The 18,338-nt window shown below is 34.6% G+C and overlaps 1 protein-coding gene across 1 annotated transcript in view; it reads left to right on the top strand.

The window, feature by feature from the left end:
* The window catches only part of SOX6 (SRY-box transcription factor 6), a gene marked incomplete at its 5' end in the record, with an annotated part of 336,510 nt that overhangs the window by 1,097 nt on the left and 317,075 nt on the right, over positions 1-18,338 (top strand). The window contains one exon of the mRNA XM_081099613.1: positions 12,463-12,703. Coding sequence (XP_080955739.1) covers positions 12,463-12,703 — 241 coding nt within the window. The remainder of the gene's footprint in view (positions 1-12,462; positions 12,704-18,338) is intronic.

The following is an 18,338-nucleotide window of genomic DNA, read 5'->3' on the forward strand; positions in this document are numbered from 1 at the left end:
GAATTCACTAAAATGCCAAACAGTCAGGCTAGGATATCTATGATTCCTCAAGTTGATTTTCTAAAGTAAATTGTGGTGAGAGAAGAGCTTTAAGGTGAGCTGTTCCTTCAGCTCGTGAGACTGTTCTGGGGTAGCAGTCTTGTAGGAACATGGTTTTGGACCCGATTTGGAAATGAAAAATGGTGTGAAACAAAAAAATATGTCTCAACATTTAAAATTTCAGGCCAGGTATTAATCATTCATCAGGGCAATTGTTTCTCCCAAAGAAAAGCGAATAGTTAAGCTTGGAAAGGTATTGGTGAATTTCATAGGATATAGTAGCTTAGACTTTTTATTTATTGTCAAATTAATTCAAGCACTGATAACTATTCTAGTATACTGAAGTGCTGCTTCGGTTTAAAAATTAATTCTGAGGATATGGGTATAGACTCTAAATTCTTGGACTGCTTTGGTTGAAAATAGAGGAAATAGGTTAATTGCAGGAGGTTTGATACCCAGAGCCCAGAACTCTGTTATCATTAGGAATACAATATTTAGCAGCAGATGCTGTATGCTTTGGTCTCTTCTATATAAACAGCAATTCCCTCTCATTACTTACCCCTTTTGGGAAGTAGTAGCCTATATATTTTACTCTGTGGGCATGGTCCTAGTCACTGGTCCACTCAGTGTTAGGTCACAGGTTACCACTAGTTCATGAAACTCTTATTTATTGTGATTTGTAAAAATTCAGAATCTCTTCTTTTTAAAATAATTTTTTTGTTTTGAGTAAAATTTTCTGTAAAGTGTTGTTTTTAAAAGAAGAAGTTAGCATTCATTTAATACCTACTAAATACTGAGTACTTAAACATATGTTAATTTAACCTTTACAGCAACTCTTCAAGGACTATGTGTTGTCTCTGATTTTACAGATAGGGCCATGGAGGCTCGGAGAGTTCAGTAACTCCTCAGGTTCACAGCTCTAATAAACGAGAAGCCGAGGTTTAAATCTCTCCTCCAGACCTTCCCACTACACACGGTGTTCCTTCTGGCAGTAGATTCCGTGAGGATTGGTAGCAGTTTTCCAGTTCTAGGCACCGTGGGTGCCAATAAATGATTGACTTTCGAAGTCATGTAAAAAAAAAAAGTCAATAGATTAGACATGATAATTATAAATGTTTTTGAATTTTGGGAACTTGTGAGGTGGTGCTTACATCAGAAGTAAAAACAGAACTGGAGAAATGATGCGGGATTCTTTCCCACAACATGCTTGGGAAAACTCGGAGCTCGGTGGCTTGGTAGGTGTGTCTGTAAGGTACTAGGTAAAGAATAGTCATACTTGCCTTTTATAATGGTAACTCAGATAACTCTGTGCAGTGATTAGTGGAAATAATTGATTTCTCATGTTCTAGTAGAGCTGTCTATGATAATATACTAGTACTGCTGGCAAGTGCAAGTGAGAAGGCAAATAGCTATAAGGAAGGAAGGAGTGGTGGAAGTAGTGAGGGAGAAATACAAGATAGCAGCACTTTAGTTTTTTTGTGTGTGTGTGAAAGTGGACTGCTTGGTGTTTACCAAAAAATGTGAAATATTGGGTTTACAGTGAAACCTTTCTTCATCTTTCACAGACAATTTATAAAAATGCATGCCCTTGTGTATGGGCCTTTTCTATTACTTTCCCCCAGAAGTTAGGGTGTATGTAATGTTATATGGTAGTCAGATTTTAAGAGAATATCTAAGTTACTCTGCATTTCCTGAAATGAACTCTAGACAGGTGGTGTGTTAAATATATACTGCTTAGGTACCTCATCTTGTTTTTTCTGAAGGCTGTCCTCACATTTACTTTTGCAGTGAAACAGCTTCAGTTGTACCTGAGTCTTCTTTTGTGGCTTCTCTGGTAAGAGCTAGAAGGTAGAAATTGGATCTCATACTTCTCTGGACCTTGAAATAAAGGGGCAGTGACACCCTTATCTTATCTCACAATCATCTGTAAAGAATATAATTAAATGTTGATCATTTAGGCTAACCATTAAAAGCATGGTAGGGAAAGCATGGATAGTTAAAATCCAACAAATATTTGTAATAAAATTTATGGTATAAAAACTATAGCCACCTGACTAGCATGGTTCAGTGGTTGAGCATCAACCCAGGGGATCAGGCCTAAGCTGGCAGTCAGACATCCCTCTGGCAGCCTGAGAGCCCTGTGGGATGTCCGACCAATGGCTTAGGCCCATGGGGAGCGGGCCTAAACTGTTAGTCGGACATCCCAAGTGCTGCTGCGGAGGTGGGAGAGGCTCCCGCCACCACTGCTGCGCTTGCCAGCCAAGAGTCGGCTTCTGACTGAGCGGCGCTCCCCCTGTGGAAGCACACTGACCACCAAGGGGGCAGCTCCTCTGTTGAGCGTCTGCCCCCTGGTAGTCAGTACCCATCATAGCGACCTGTCGTTCTGCCTTTAGGGTCAATTTGCATATTACCCTTTTATTATATAGGATAGTGATGTCATATATTTAAAAAAGATATGTAAACTAGTATACATTAATTGTTGAATAAGTGGTATAAAAATAATTTTCAGAGCACTTATTAGATGTGATTAGGAGAAGGGTGGATCATAGCTACCTGGAATATTCTCAGTTGGTTTCCTAGTGATATGAAAGCAAGGTGAGGGAAGTACGGCAAGGAAAAGGCTGGGAGGTAGTAATAAATGAAGTCTGAGTATATCAGTCTAGTTAGAGTAAAAGGTTAAAGTGTAGACTACTAGCAGCTAAATTTGGAACGGTTGTTTGGATTTGGATCGAGAGCTTTCAATGCCAGAGTCAGGAGTTTGGACATGTTTTGGTCATCAGGGAAGAGCTGCTGACTTTTCTTGATCTGATAAAGGGAGTGTTTGTAAGCTTGATTTGGAGAGTAGAGATACTGAAATTAGAAAACCCAGGTTAAAGTCTGTTGTAAGAATCTAGGTAGGAGTGTAATAAAGTCCTGTATTAAGGTATTATGAGTATGGTAAAATGTATTAGCTTAAGAAACATTAAGGAAGAGTTGATGAAGCTCAGTGACAGGCTAGCAGTGGGGATCAAAGATTAAAAAGATGGATATAGTGTTCATGTTTTGCTGTTGGATGATTCTGAGAATTATGCTCTCTGAATGTGAATGAATGAGGGAGGGTGTTGAGGAAAATAATGATGCATCTAATTTTAAGTTTGTTGACTATGATATAGCAAAGTACATCTTGGTATAAATATCTAGCAGTCATTTGAGGACTGTTGTATTGCAAGGAAATGAGAGAGAGATCAGTGTTGGGGATATAGATGTAAAAATGAAATGACTTAGAAGTTAAGGAATGAGATGTTTGGTAGAAAGAATATACAGAAAGAATAATGTTTAGGTTGGTAGCATTAACATGTAAGTAGTATTTCTGTGATTATCTATTCATCTTAATTTTAAAATATAAGCTAATTTGCACACCTCTTCTCTCCAATTTTCCCTTTCTCTTTCTTTCCAATATTATTGATGGTCTGCAATGTGGTGTGCACTGTGTCAGGTACTGGGCACCCAGTAATGAACAAGACAGACATGATCCCTGTTCTCATGGAACATATAGAATAAGCTTCTTTTTATATATAAAATGAAATCTTTTTAAGTTTTCTATTTTTCTTCCACTTACTATATGCTTATGATATTATCTCTGCAAGCCTCTCTGGGTCTGGAAGACATTCTCTGACAACAGGTTTCCATTTTTATTTTCTTCCTGATACTTTTTTATTATTATTGTATTGTAACAAATATTATGTAGGAACATAATTTTAGGAATGTATTGAGTTGTTCATCATTGAAGGTAAAAGAAGCACTGATTATACCCCCTTTACTGGGAAGTTTTTATTGTGTCAAGCTTATAACGAGGATCCCTTGAAAAAAAAACTTTGTTACATTACTTGAAAGTTGGCAAGGTCAAGAAAAAATCTTTTCTTAAATGATGTGAAATTTATCTCAAATCGCCATAAGACTTCCAACTAGAGATTGGACTTTCCCTTTTTTCCTGTTCCTCCCATCCTTATTCTGCTTCTGATTTAACCACACGGTCAATCCAGTGTTTTCATCCAACCTTTTCTCCTAAAAAATAACTCTTCCCTAACTAATTGGAAGAATAAAAGAACAGGATTGCAATGTGAGAGTGACTGGCCATTTCAGATTTGTAAAGGATGAAAGCATCATTCTAAGGAATGATCTATCCAACTGCAAATGTCTGAATTTATACATGAAGGTTCAAGCTCAAGGGAATCTTATGTTGTTGATGGTCCCTAATTCATTCCACGTTTACTCTGTTGCAGTTCTTCCTGCTCTCCCTTAACAGATTCATTTTTTGGTTAGAGAATTTTAAATGATATTATTTAAAACAGAGGTATCAGGTAAAAATGGAATATTAGGCATTAGCTTGTAAGTATGGTGTACTTTTCTGATAAAAATAAGGCATTATTAATGAAAGAAGAAAATCCCTATGTTATGAGTGTTTTGAGAATGGGAAGGATAGTTTTTGATACATTGGAAGAAAGATGTACATATGAATGTTTAAAATTTTGAGTTAGATAATTTTGTTTGATTGGATCAACATTTATATTTATAACTTAGGAATCTTCAAGGTATGGAAGAAGAATGTGGAATTTTCAGTGCTTTAATACTAACCAAGCTTTGGGTTAATCGAAATCACTTTGATAGCGAGCCAATCTAGTCACCAAGTTTGGATGAAAATTCCAGATATGGAGTATCTCAGTAATAATAGTTGTGGACATGTATCCTACTCTTGGTTATTTTTCTAAACTTGGATAAAGATGCTACATCGATTTTGTGAGGTAAATTTTCAACCTCAAAAATACAGGCTACTTTAGAAGACAAAAATAAAGCATAACTTTTTTCTCTTCAGGAAAAATTAAGACAAAAGCTTTTGAGGTTGGATCCAACCTGTGTATTCAACTTTCAGAAATGTTTCTAGGCTAGAAAGAAATCTCTGAAAGCATGGTTTTTCTAATGGATGTGCTGCTGATGTACACTTAACATTATCAGCCCAAATGGCAGTGATACAATTTGCTTGCCATCTACTCTTGTTTGGAAAGTTGTGGTGCTCTTATTGGTATTTGTATTCACTTTGTATGAATTGGTCTTTCTTGTTGTTTTTCATTTTAATTTAATGTAAGACTAATAAATCGTATCGTTAAATAACATAATCATAGCATTCAGCATTAAAATGCACTCCTTTTGGGCAGAACATAGATAGATGTGTTTACTCTGCAGAGGGATTTAGATTTGATTTTTTGTTTTCTTCATGGTAATTATGTTTGCACTTTGCTGATCACTAGTTGTGCATTATTACAATGGAAGGTGACAATTTGATTGTCTTCAATTGGAGAAACAAGTAATTTTATATTCACTAAGCTGTCAGGTAACACTAACTCACAGTACTAAGAGCTCCTGGCATTGTGGCTTGGCACCTATATTTAACTGCTTTGATGCTTGTGTAACCTCTGCTGAATCAGAAATACTTTGCCTGCTGGAAATGGTTTTCAGGGTTGTACAATGAGGTTTTCATTAAGTAGACAAACTGAAAATGAACTGCAAAGCCACAGTTGTTTCTCTCCTCCCCTTTCCCTTCACCCCTCCCCCTTCACTTCCACTCTCCTTCCCTCACCCTGTTTTGTGCCCCTCCCCCTTCCTCTTCCTCCTCTTATTAGACTGGAACCTGAAATTTATACCTTATGTCATTATATACAAGAAAGGAATTGCTGGATTGCTTTGGATGTAATGCCTTCTACTCTGTCTGGAAAGTTGTGGTGCTCTGATTGGTATTTGAATTCACTGTTTATGAACTGGTCGAAAGGAGAACTCCAGAGATTAGCTTCTTTATATAATTTTGTTCATTGTCACCTTGTGTGAGCTTTCATTTTTTTTTTTGAAACAATCTAGACAGTTTCATTTTTTTTCCTGGCAGTATTAAGAAGTGGAAAATAGAGGTAAGAATGAAAAAGTATACAGTGATTTCCTACCTTTTCTTTATGAGAAGTTATTGCTCTAGTTTATAATTGTTATTAATAATTAGATAAAATATCTTGTAATTGGGCTTCCATACTAGTGTCTTTCAAGTGGGCAAAGACATGTTTGGTTTTCACTTTAGCAATTATGATTCTCATTTTGTGAGAAGAGGAAATTCAAAGTGGACGTGTATAAATAAATTCATTCTCTTATTATTTTATACGTCTTTCTTTCACTCAAGCCATAGTGAGCGAGGTCTTTCAGTTGAGTTATAAAGTCATTGTGCTTGATTAGAATCCTCCAATTTAGTGTATATTTATAGTAGCTATTGTTTGGTTTTGCTCTTATTGTTGTGACTGATTTTGTTTATATATTTTGGGCCCGGCTTTCCAAACCAAAGATCCCAACAAGTTACCGGTAAATAAGCTGTGAGAAAAATTCAGTATTATTTCTATCAGGCAAAACCTCTATCAGATAGAGGTTACATTAAATCAAGTTGTTTTGATCCTGGGAAGAAACTGGATACTCAAGAACACATGTAATAATTATAGGTTTTCCATAGGCAGTTCGGCAGACTGGCCAGTGGTTAGGCTGGTCGCCTGCCTCTTCCAGCAGATACCAACCGATTAGACAGAGGTGATTACGTGATGTAACATTATCAGGAGAAACAATTCATGAGTCAAAGCATTCCAAGACATATGAGCTCTAGTCCAAAGAACAGTCTTAAGCTATATAAAGTGACAGCAATATTGTCAGCTAAATATAAACTCTAGAAGTACAAACTTTGATGACTTGAGAAGAATCTGTTCCAGGTAATCCCTGTTTTGTAAGAACCTCAGAAAGCCTTTGGAGACAATTTTGGTGCTTTGGTGTGAAAAATTAGAAGCCTTAGATAAGCCAAATTCCATTAATTAAAGACACTTCTTAAACATACTTCAAGGACTTCAAGCACATTTCATTTGCCTTATCTATAATGATTTGACAGCTATCTCAAGTCAGTGCGTTTTCTTCCAACAGATATTGTCTGCATATGTTACCATATATGTTCTCAAAGAGCCACTGCAAATTTTAAAAGATTGGCTTATAACTCTTCAAGGTAGTTCTGAAAGCAGTTACCTTCTTTTTCACTAAATTTTTCTTATTAAACAGATGGAAGAAAGAGAAAAACCTGGCAGAAACCGTGGGAAGTTAGAGGGTGCAGTGCGGGGAGAAGAGGTAGTGCCAGATAAAACAATACAAGGAATCATGAACAGCCTTTACCCAAATGAAGCAGGAAAAGTGTTAAAAGGATGTCTTCATTTTAAGTCTAGAATCAGGCTTCCTCCCTCAGCCTGCCCCCTGCCCATCTTTAAATGTAGGAATTAGAGGTATAGGAAAGTTTTAAATCATTCTTTGCCCTAGGTTGGGTGGACTGGCATCCTTTGCAGAGGTTCCTGGGTATTGCACGTTTTGGCAGCTGAATATATCTGTTACTCATGCTCCTTAAAATGAGAGACACTGTTATATTTTTGGAAAATTAATTGTTTATTTCTCAGTATCAGCTCAATTGCAGGATTAAATTAACAGTGAATTATCTGACTGAAATAAGTCTACCTTGGTAGCCTGAGGCCGAGTTGCAAAAATAAATGTGAATGTTGGTCTGAATTTTTAATATTTTCTTTATTAAAATGTTGTTTTGTGTTCAAAACAGGGCTCCTTTTGAATAAATGTAACACACCTAAAAAGTGAATACTATTTGGTAATAATCTTAGAAGTCATGAAAACATTTTTAAAAATCAGGTTAAAAATATTGTTCTAATAAATTCAAGGCTCCTTTCTATAGTTAAGTTCCAGATGATAGTTTGGAGACAGATTCTTTTCAAGCAGTAGTAAAGAAAAAAAAGTAATTTTGAGTGGCTATGCCTTATGAGAAAGTTGTCTTAAAATAATCCTAACTTTTAAACATATACAAATGACTGGTTTTAAAAAATAGCATAAAACCAGAAAGGCTTAACGTTCTAGAAAGTATGCTTTTCTGAGATAGAGGATTTACTTTGTAGATATCTAGTCCTCCCCATTTTATAAAGTCTTAGACAAGCTAATCTTGATTTCTTGTTAAAAGATATAAAGTAAATTTACTGTCTGAGTAGGTTTTAATGGTCTAAACATTCAGATTTGATACTGGGGTTTTGAGTAAAATAATTATCATCTTTCTAGAGATACTCCTATTAACTTCCTAGAAAACATTATCAATTACAGGAGACTATCTCTGACATTCTCATTCCCAAAAGTCCTAAGCCCTGAAGTTCTTTCCAATGGCCCGGCATCCTGGGAATTCACTTGATCTGCTGGGCAGAGACATTTCAAACTCGGGAACACATGATGAGAACTTAGTTTTATGTGTCCCAAAGATATGTAATTCTCTTTGGAGGTTTTACTTGATAATAGCTATGCCCCAGAAAACCATCTTGTTTAACCAATGTGATAAGTTGACAATGTAGTTTTTCTCTCTGATTATAATGTACTCTGTGTAGTCAATACACTGGTACCATGTGAGTGTAATTTCCTCTTTTATTTTATCTCCAGTGCACTGTATTATAAATAAACAGTTAAAAAAAAACACCAAACAAATCTGTTGCATCTCCTTTTAAGATTGTACCACTGTAGACACTTGTTCTAGTAAAGTAGAATTGGGCACATTTGATTGCATTTAAATTTTTCATGCTTCAGCAGTTTGGCTGGGAGCACAGTAAAGAAAAATCCCATGAGCGAGGATCGTTTAGAATAATAGAACTTGATTTTGTGTATTATAGCGGCAACATTTGCGCTGCTTTAGTTAGGGTTGTGTCAGCACTTCCATTATAACCCCCTGTTTTCACGGGGTATAACTAGGGAGATTTTTTTTAATACAAATTAAAAAAACAATTCATTTAAATGATTTTTAAGTTATAGTGCAAAAATAAAACAAAGTAAAGTCACATAGAAATTGACCATTTTTACAAGAATTTTGTTCTTTTTCCTATTAGTTATATATGGCAGCAGCTAAAGTAAGATACCATTCTAATGCATTGGGGGTGGGGGGGTGTGAAAGTTTTTATAATGGAAAATTACTGATATGAGCATGAAAAATAAAAGTTAGCACTGATATGACAATGTAAAACATTAAAATGGGTGTATATTTGATTTATGACTTTCTAAAGGAGAGCAGCCATGGTGCAATGGTTATAGTAAAAGCATTACCAAGAGTCTTTGCAGCTTCTAGAATTCTGTGTAGTAAAATATTTTAAAAGGGGAAGTTAAAGTAAAGAAATGAAATGAATAAGTATGTAATCAGTAAATTGCAGGACTCTTTAATAAAGTAATTGTGCAAAAAATAATCAGTAAATTGAATCAAATAATCAGTGAATCTGACTTATTTAATAAACTGTGCATTAAAATGAATTTGTGCACACTTTCTTTTTAAAAATACAAAAAACCACCACTCCAAACAAAAACTACAGCAAGACCAAATAAAAAACAAACCTGAAACAAGCCCAGCAGTTTTGTCAAAAGGAAATGCCCAGAGTGGAGCAATAACTAGCTAAAAGAACAAAATCACCCTTTTCTCTGCTAACAACATATTTGAGAACTATAGTAAATACAAGAAATTTAAGTAAAATGTAGTATGGAAAAGTATTCTTCTTGTCATAAAAAAAAACTTAATTCCTTTGCTAAAGGCAGGATTGCAAGTTGCGTATGCCTTCCTTGGTTATTAACCATTATTATCTTATCTTCCTCTCTCCTTGTCCCCTAATGATGGTGTGAACTGAGGCTGAACAGTCAGATTTAATATTGGCATTTCTTTTGGCAGCATATCTTTTATTTGCAATCTTGATGCACATTCATATTTGTAGGTGCAAAATAAAAGACAAATCGTGTGATGTTATAAATAGGTAACTTTCCTGAATGGTCACTGGAGGAATCGCCACAAGGCTGTTGATGAAGTAGAGGTGAAGCCCTTCCTCACTAATTGTATTCAGCGTGTAATTTCTAAACTTCCCTCTGAATTTTGATTTTCAATTAACACTCCCCATTTGAAGATAATTTTCTATTTAATGTAATTGCAGGAAATAATTTATTGGCTGATTAAGACTGAGGGCCCAGCCTTCCTTAAGAAAACACTCTAACAAACCAGCCTTGAAACTCAACTCATGGCTTTGGACAGATTTAGTCTATTTTTACAGCTGCATGGTTGTGTTTAATTAGGATTGTGCACTATTGTTCATTGGTGCAGTTTTGCAGTTGAAATTATTCTTAAGAGACTTTTGTGTTCTGTGTCATGATTAATTTATACTAAAGCAACAATCACAGATAATGCTATTGGAGGCAGCCAAGTCACTTTATAATAAGAGGATGTTTTTTGGGAAGCTAAAGTCCCTATGAGTTTTGGATTATGACTTTCAATTGTATTGAGCTGTTTTAAAAAGCAGCAGTAAATTCATTCTTTTGTTTTTAATGTGAATGATTACATTATTGGTACTGTCATTATCTGAACTATGAAAACATTCTTGTTGTTTATGGCAGGCTCTTGATAAACTTGCAGGACAGTTATAATTTGCCTGGTTTTATGATAGTATTTATGAGGCCAATGAAGTAAGCTCTAGAGTGATTCATGTAGACTAAGAAACATCCTTTGGTATCATTTTTCCTAAGTGTGTATACATAAGTCCATTTGTTATTAATTTTAGAAATTGGTCAAGACTATACTTATCTGATTCTTTGATATAGTGATCTTTATAGCATTTATTCTTCTCAAAGAAAATATAGACATTCTTCTGTACTTCCTTTCAACATTGTATTTTCTAGAATCAAGTCTAATAGATGAAATTTTTATATTTGTAGAATGGCTATATAAATAGGTATCAGCATTTTAATAGGTTTCAAAGCACTTCAAAAGCCTATAATACTTTTATTTAGAACTGTGCATAATTAGATTAGCTAATCTTATCTTAATTTTTTCACTGTAGGATACTAAATCTGAGCCCCCTCATTAATTGTGAGAAATTTAGCATTAGCTGTTAAATCCTATGTGAAACATGGGCTGCTACATAAAAACTACTGTTTAAATTGGAATTAACTTAATTATTTTTCTTTGCACTTGATATTTCCTTCACTGCAATATTCATGAAAGCATGTGACAGATTTGTAAATTTAACTGTTAATCTCAGATTTCTGGACCCTTTAATCAGTATTTATTTGTCTAGAAACAGTACTAGCAAGTTAATGATTTGCTAATTTGAAAAATGCTCATGTGGTTTCCTATGTTAACTGATTTGTGCATTTTTAAAAAAATGGTATGAAATCAATTAATGTTAAAAAGCAATTAAGGTGGAGATTTTATTCCTTTCGTTACACAGCAATTTTAGAGCTAATTATGCTATAAACTAAAAATGACATAAAGTTTTAGAAAAGATGCCCAATTGCCTTTTATTTTATTTTAAAAACTTTTGGCGGTTTTATTTCTAAACATTTTGCTAAGAAAATCATCTTGATAAAGTGATATTATAAGAGTTTTGAATTCTGTTTAGTAATAATGATTTTCTGGGTGTATAGGGAAGCACAGAATGGAGACCTTATGCTGAATATAGTTTACTTATAGGTACATAGATGAATATTCAGTAATTGTTTGTGGAGTATTAAAAATATTATGCATTATAGGCATTTTACTATTTTCATACTAATGCTTTGAATCTCGTATATACTTTCTAATAAAAAATAGTAGCATAGTTATTTCATATGCTCAATTCAAATGTTATAAAATTGCCTTAAGACTAATCTAATAGTATCAGCCATTCAAACAATATGTCACTTAAAAGCTAAATTACAGCAGTTGACACAGCTTGAAGGTCTTTAGAAAAGGATCACATTGACACTAAATAGTGTTAGGCCTAGCACTCAATACAAGGTGTAAACTCAGAAGTCAGGACCAAATTTGCCTAGACTTTCATCATAGATAACCTGCCTTTTTGGTTTTATTTTCTTCTTTTGTTCCAATGTAAAGAATAAGCAAAATTTAGATATATGTACTTTCAAATCATTTTCCAAACTGGCTCATTTGCTAGTTCATTCATTCTTTCTTCTTTTTTTCCCCCCCATTGCTAGGCAAATCAACAAAATTACTCTCAAGAAGCTTATAATCTAGTTGGGATAACTGGGGGGAATTTACACACATACATATACTATACATATTATGAAAACTTATTCCATAAACACTTTATTTATGGATTGGTAAGAGAGAAAATATGCAGCAATCATCGGGAAGAGTTTTGCGAGTTAAAATCAAAGAGGAGAAGTGGAACAGATAAGCTGAGAGTTCTTTTTTAGTGGTTTAGAGTAGATGGTAAACATCTCTGAAGTTAGAGAATTTTTCTTTTTTCTGAAATAGTCAAATGTAAGGGATTTTTTTCATGAACAGTCCTTTTTAATTCATGCTGTTTCCTTTTTCTGCAGAAGAATGTCTTCCAAGCAAGCCACCTCTCCATTTGCCTGTTCAGCTGATGGAGAGGAAGCGATGACCCAAGATTTGACCTCAAGGGAAAAGGAAGAGGGCAGTGATCAACATGTGGCCTCCCATCTGCCTCTGCACCCTATAATGCACAACAAACCTCACTCTGAGGAGCTACCAACACTTGTCAATACCATTCAACAAGATGCTGACTGGGACAGCATTCTGTCGTCTCAGCAAAGAATGGTGAGCTTTTAAAATCTGGCCACTGTTGCTAAGTGTGTCCATTAGTATGGCCTCATTACAAACAGGTGTTTTAGAGAAAGCTCAAAATACATATCATTACAGTTCATTGTGTTCAGATCACAAAACAACAACCATATATATTATTAATATCATTCTAACTGGGGAAAAATGGAAAACGGTTTCTGATTTAGTTTTTACCCATTATTAGGTCACCTTGCCAAAAAATATTTAATTTGGGGGAAGATTTGGTTGTCATATTCTCTGAACCTCTGAATTTAAGGTGATGAAGTTGATAATACCACAAAATAGGTATGATCAAATGAAGTGTGGCTGTGTATTAATATTAAAAAATTATATTAAGCAAGCATGTCTAGGGGAATGAGATTATATGGAAAATACATCTTCAGTGAGGAAGTGCAGGTATTTATCATTTTTTACAGTAATTTTTGATTTATAATTAAGATTTTTCTCACTTAAATGCCTATAGATTAATTTCAAAAGGACATACAAAGCTTCTGAGTATCATTGCATCAGACTATAGAAGTTTTCTGTAAAGGTAGAAACAATAACATCAAATACATGTAGTGTGTTAGCCAGCTTTCTCATGTTAAATTCCATCATTAACCATCAAAACAGATCCATAGCAAGTAACATTAGTTGTCTAATTTACAGCAAATATACTTATTTTTTTTAGCATCTAGAATTGACCAAAATCTTAACATATTTTATTTGATTAGGAATTTTAAAATTTGTTTTATATATCTTAACTTTTGGTTAAGTTAATGCAAAGTATTTTAAGTGGGCAGTTAGGAAAAGTTTTATTCCTTAATTAAAAAACAAGATAATATTTTTATCTTATTTCTGCCTTTACTACTAATAACATATATTTAAATTCTTGCCCTATGCTTAATGTCTCAGAACCAATTTAAAGATCTGATTTTATAATTTGTGGATGCATACACTTCTTTTTTAGATGATTTTGTAGACATATCTAGTGCTCTGGAGCAGTAGGTGAGATGTAGGGGATTGGAAGAAAAACAAGACTTTTCTAGACTAACTTTAGATAAGGGTATCATAATTTTATAATTAGATAGAATCACTGGAAGATTTCTTTTCCTTGAATAGGGAGAACAGACAAGGTATGATAAAGCAAAACTAAAAGTCTGTTTTTCTGCTTGATCTTGAGTGCTTCATTTTATACCTCCAAGATAGCATGGGGGAAATAGATATTCAGTCACTGCCACCAGCTTTTGGCAAGATGTTAGGGCTATGTTTTATTTTTGTTTCAACAAATATTTATATAACACCTTCTCTGAGTACAGCATTCTACTTGGTGCCAGTGAGCAAAACATACATGAATATGCCTTCATGGAATTTATATCCAGGAGAGAGAACAAAAATAAATATATAATTAAGATTGTGATATGTGTTATATGCACGTATGCATACCCCATGGACGTAGACAATGGGAAAGGCCTGGGGTGGCTCAATGGCTGGGTAGAGGGGATAAATGGGAATAAAATGGAGGACATTTGTAATACTGTCAACAATAAACTTAAAAAATTGTGATATGTGTTAGGAAGAAAAATAACAGAATGCTATGTGAGAACATAATGAAATAAACTTCATTTAGAATGGATAGATAAGAATGTCCTTGCTGACCTAAGGATAGGAGGAACTAGTCAGGCAAAGAATAAAAGAACGAGTAAAAATGGCAGAGGGAATAACATGTATGAAATATTTGAGGTGAGAAAAATATAGCTGAGTTTCAGGAAATTCAAGGTAGTCTTCGTGGCTGGAGTGTAATAAGTAAGGATGCAATGTAGCATCAGATCTGGTTGAAGAGATTGGTAGGGGCTATATCCAACAACACCTGGTAGATAACATTGTAAGTGAGATTTGATTCTAAGTGCAATGGAAAGGCATTGAAGGGTTTAAGAATATTTCAAGCAGATAATTCTAGCTGTAGTATGAATGGATGGGAGGGAGACCTGTTGGGAGGCTATTTAAGAAATCCAGGTAAGAGATGATAGTGGCTTGGATTAGGCCAATGGGATAGAGATAGATATTTGCTTTTTTGCCAAATATAGCTATGGACAGATAAATAATTACATTGGAATATGTAGGTTGAATCAGAAATAATACAGTTCAAAATTTATTTTTTCAGAGAACACTGCTTATTTTTCTCAGTTAAATTTTGTGTGTATCTTGGCAAGTGCCAAATTGCTCTAGCGAGTTATTCTCAAAGTTTTATGATCTAAAATTTTGTTAGAAAATAGATATTAATAATGTGCTTAGCAAATTATACTAAGTGGAATTTATGGTAGTATAAAATAGTTTAAATTTACAAATATATGTTATATGTTAGTCTAAAAGAAATCATCCTTGTTTTCAAACTTTCTCTTTTGATATCAAGCATTGCTTTCCACTGGACCTTTTGTGTATTCTGAATTTCTAGAAGCCAAAACATTTTGTTTTAATTCCCACTCTATAGTATTTCCCAGCTGTGTACGTCTACGGTATAGTAAAAGGATTTAACAAATGGGAAATAGCAGCTGCATTTGGAAATCCCCTTTGTGCTCCTTTTTCATTCAGTAGATTCAGTACTGTGTAAGAACTGTAACATCAGACCTGTAATGACTTATATTGCAAGTATTATATCACCAAACAATTTTTTTTTACAGGAAAGAAAAACAATAGAAGGATTTTAGGTTTCTGGGCAGTCCTGCAAACCTACATTTTCTCTCTCTCTCTCTCTCTCTCTCTCTCTCTCATGTGTTGGGGTGGAGGGACTGTGATGAAAGTAAAATTTAGTAAATATTTTTTACCACATTCTACTTTCAAGTAAATGTAAATTCCAAAAGGATTGTTATGAAGTTAAATGAAACTTGTAGTTCTCCTCCATAGATCATATCTGTTACTGACTCTAATTGAACCCCATAAAATAGTTGTGGGGAAGTAAAATTTAAAAGAAAATCTAAAACTCAACAAAAAATCCTATTAGCACCTATTTGGTTTCCATTGCTATTTAGTTTCTGTGACGGTCCTCACTCACGAACAGTTGGAAACAGGCACTAAAAAGTTTCTTATCTACTGGGTTCAGAAGGCGTTTAAATTGAAATATCAAGACCACAGAGGAGCTTTTCTGTAGAGGAAAGACAAAGCAGAGAAGTTCTGCTAACCCCCACTTCCTGATCAGAAAAAAAATCTTTAAATGTTAAAATTCTGATTATTTATTTTGAGGTGGAACTATAGTAAAATATGAGAGACCACACAGTTCCAAACAAAGAACAGAATTCATGGCATAAGTAAAGAAAGGGAATAGAAATTTTAGAGATTGGCATTCAAAGATCAATTTCAGATAAAAAAGTTTTAGACTCCACTGTTCATTACATTTACTTATATTATGGATACAAAACTGTTTAATTTTAAATTTAGACTTCTGTGTTAATTGGTATGATCCATTTGAAGGCTAAAAGGTTAGTGTAAATGAGCTTTCACTGTCTTTGGTTGCTATGTACAATTACTACTCTTTTCATTATGATGTCAGTGTACCAGCACCTTTTTTTGTGGAGGAATATTGATTGTCCCCTGAAATACGTTTTTGTTTCCATTAGGACTGATTCATTAGGCAGGAATAAATTCACATAATTTTTTTTATGAAGACATGTATCACGTATTATTCTTTTTAATGTTAACAAGCATGGAGGAACATTTTGTGGTAGTGTTTAGTGACTGGCCTATGATACTATGCTGTAATGGTTATCTGCTAAAGATTACTTGAGCATATAGGACCTACTAAGTTTCAGGGGCAGGGACTTTCTTGTGAATACGATGATTTCTCTACTATCATGGAAATTAGATTCTAGGCGTGTGGCAGACAAAGTTCCACAGAGTGAGACAATTTCAGACAATAATAACTACAATGAAGAAAACTAAATAAGAAAATATGATTGAGATGACTACTATTTATTTATTTATTTATTTATTTATTTATTTATCCTTTATTGATTAAGGTATTATAAATGTGTCTTTATCTCCCTTTTATTCCCCCACCTCATACTCATGCCCTTACCCCCCCCCCCCAGATGACTACTTTTAACAGTCCAGGGAAGGTCTTTTTGAAGAGGTAACATGTGAGTTGAGATGGGAATAACGAGAATGAACTAGCTCTGCAAAAATTTGGAGTAAGTAAAAGAGCTGCTTGGTGTTGTGTTTGAGCAACAGAATACAACAGAGTAGCTGGAGTGGAATGGATGAGGGAGAGAACAGTATGAGAGAAAATCAAGGAGGCAGGCAGGCAGATGGCAGATACTATGGGGTATCATATTCTGCAGTGAGGTGTTTGGACTTTACTAAGTGCAAGAGGAAGCCACTGGAAGTTTTGAGTGAGACTAACATGATTTGATTTCTGTTTTTAAAATATCACATTGGCTGCTGTGTAGAGAATGGATTGTAAGAGGCAACACCAGAAACAAGGACACTTATTAGGAAAACTATTGCAGTAGTGCAGGTGAGAGTTTGATGCTCGGTGGAAGATTGAACAGTTCTTTGAGGAGGTCCCATAGATTCTGAAGAAGATTCACACAGAGGGCGAGGAGACTATTTTAAGTAATGTACATGTGGGCAGAACTTTAGTCAATAGTGAACAGGACATGAAGTTGCAGGGAGAGGGGGAAGGGTAGGCTTACTTTTGGATAGAGAATAGTCCCATGTGAGGACAGAAGTCTTTTGCCTAAGAGTGAACTGTCTGCAAGTGACTTCTGGGGTAAGACTTGGGGATCTGGGTAATGCACCAACAGTATCTCTTAAAAGATTTTAAAAGTGACAAGATTGTAAGTAGGGCATTCTCTACACATGTATACATGTGCACTTACATGCCTGCTTATATTGATATATATTTTAAGCCAAAATGGGATTATATGCATCTGGCTTTTAACTACTAGTCCAATTAAGTAGAAATAACCATGCTGGACTTTCATCCCCAGATTATCAGAACTCCTTATTTTGGAGACCAGTTAAATTTCCCCAAGTGAGTTTTATCTTTTAGAAAAGTTTATATATATATATATATATATATATATATATATATATATATATATATATATTATTGATTTTTTACAGAGAGGAAGGGAGAGAGATAGAGAGTTAGAAACATCGATGAGAGAGAAACATCAATCAGCTGCCTCCTGCACATCTCCTACTGGGGATATGCCTGCAACCCAGGTACATGCCCTTGACCGGAATCGAACCTGGAACCTTTCAGTCCACAGGCCGACGCTCTATCCACTGAGCCAAACCGGTTTCGGCTAGAAAAGTTTTAAGAACATTTTCTGCTGTAAGTAAAAGATGCTAATAATGTCCTTTATTGTAATTGAAAGAAAATAATAATAGGCATGTTGAGACATTTAATAAATAACTGTTGAGAACAATACTTTCTTGCTTGCAAACAATTTATCCTTGTCTGTATTTCCTGCTTTCAGTCCAATGAAGTTGCTAATCAACTCTGGAGAGTTTTATGTAGTTCACTGGAGTCATAAAAGTCTGGTATGGACTTTGAACCATTTCTGGGAATGGAGCTGTTCTCATTACATGATAACATAGTCCAGGAATTTTAAGTGAGGAGTCAATCTTT

Source organism: Myotis nattereri (genome assembly GCF_964212035.1).
Source record: "Myotis nattereri genome assembly, chromosome: 9".
In the NCBI taxonomy this organism is placed as follows: Eukaryota; Metazoa; Chordata; class Mammalia; order Chiroptera; family Vespertilionidae; genus Myotis; species Myotis nattereri.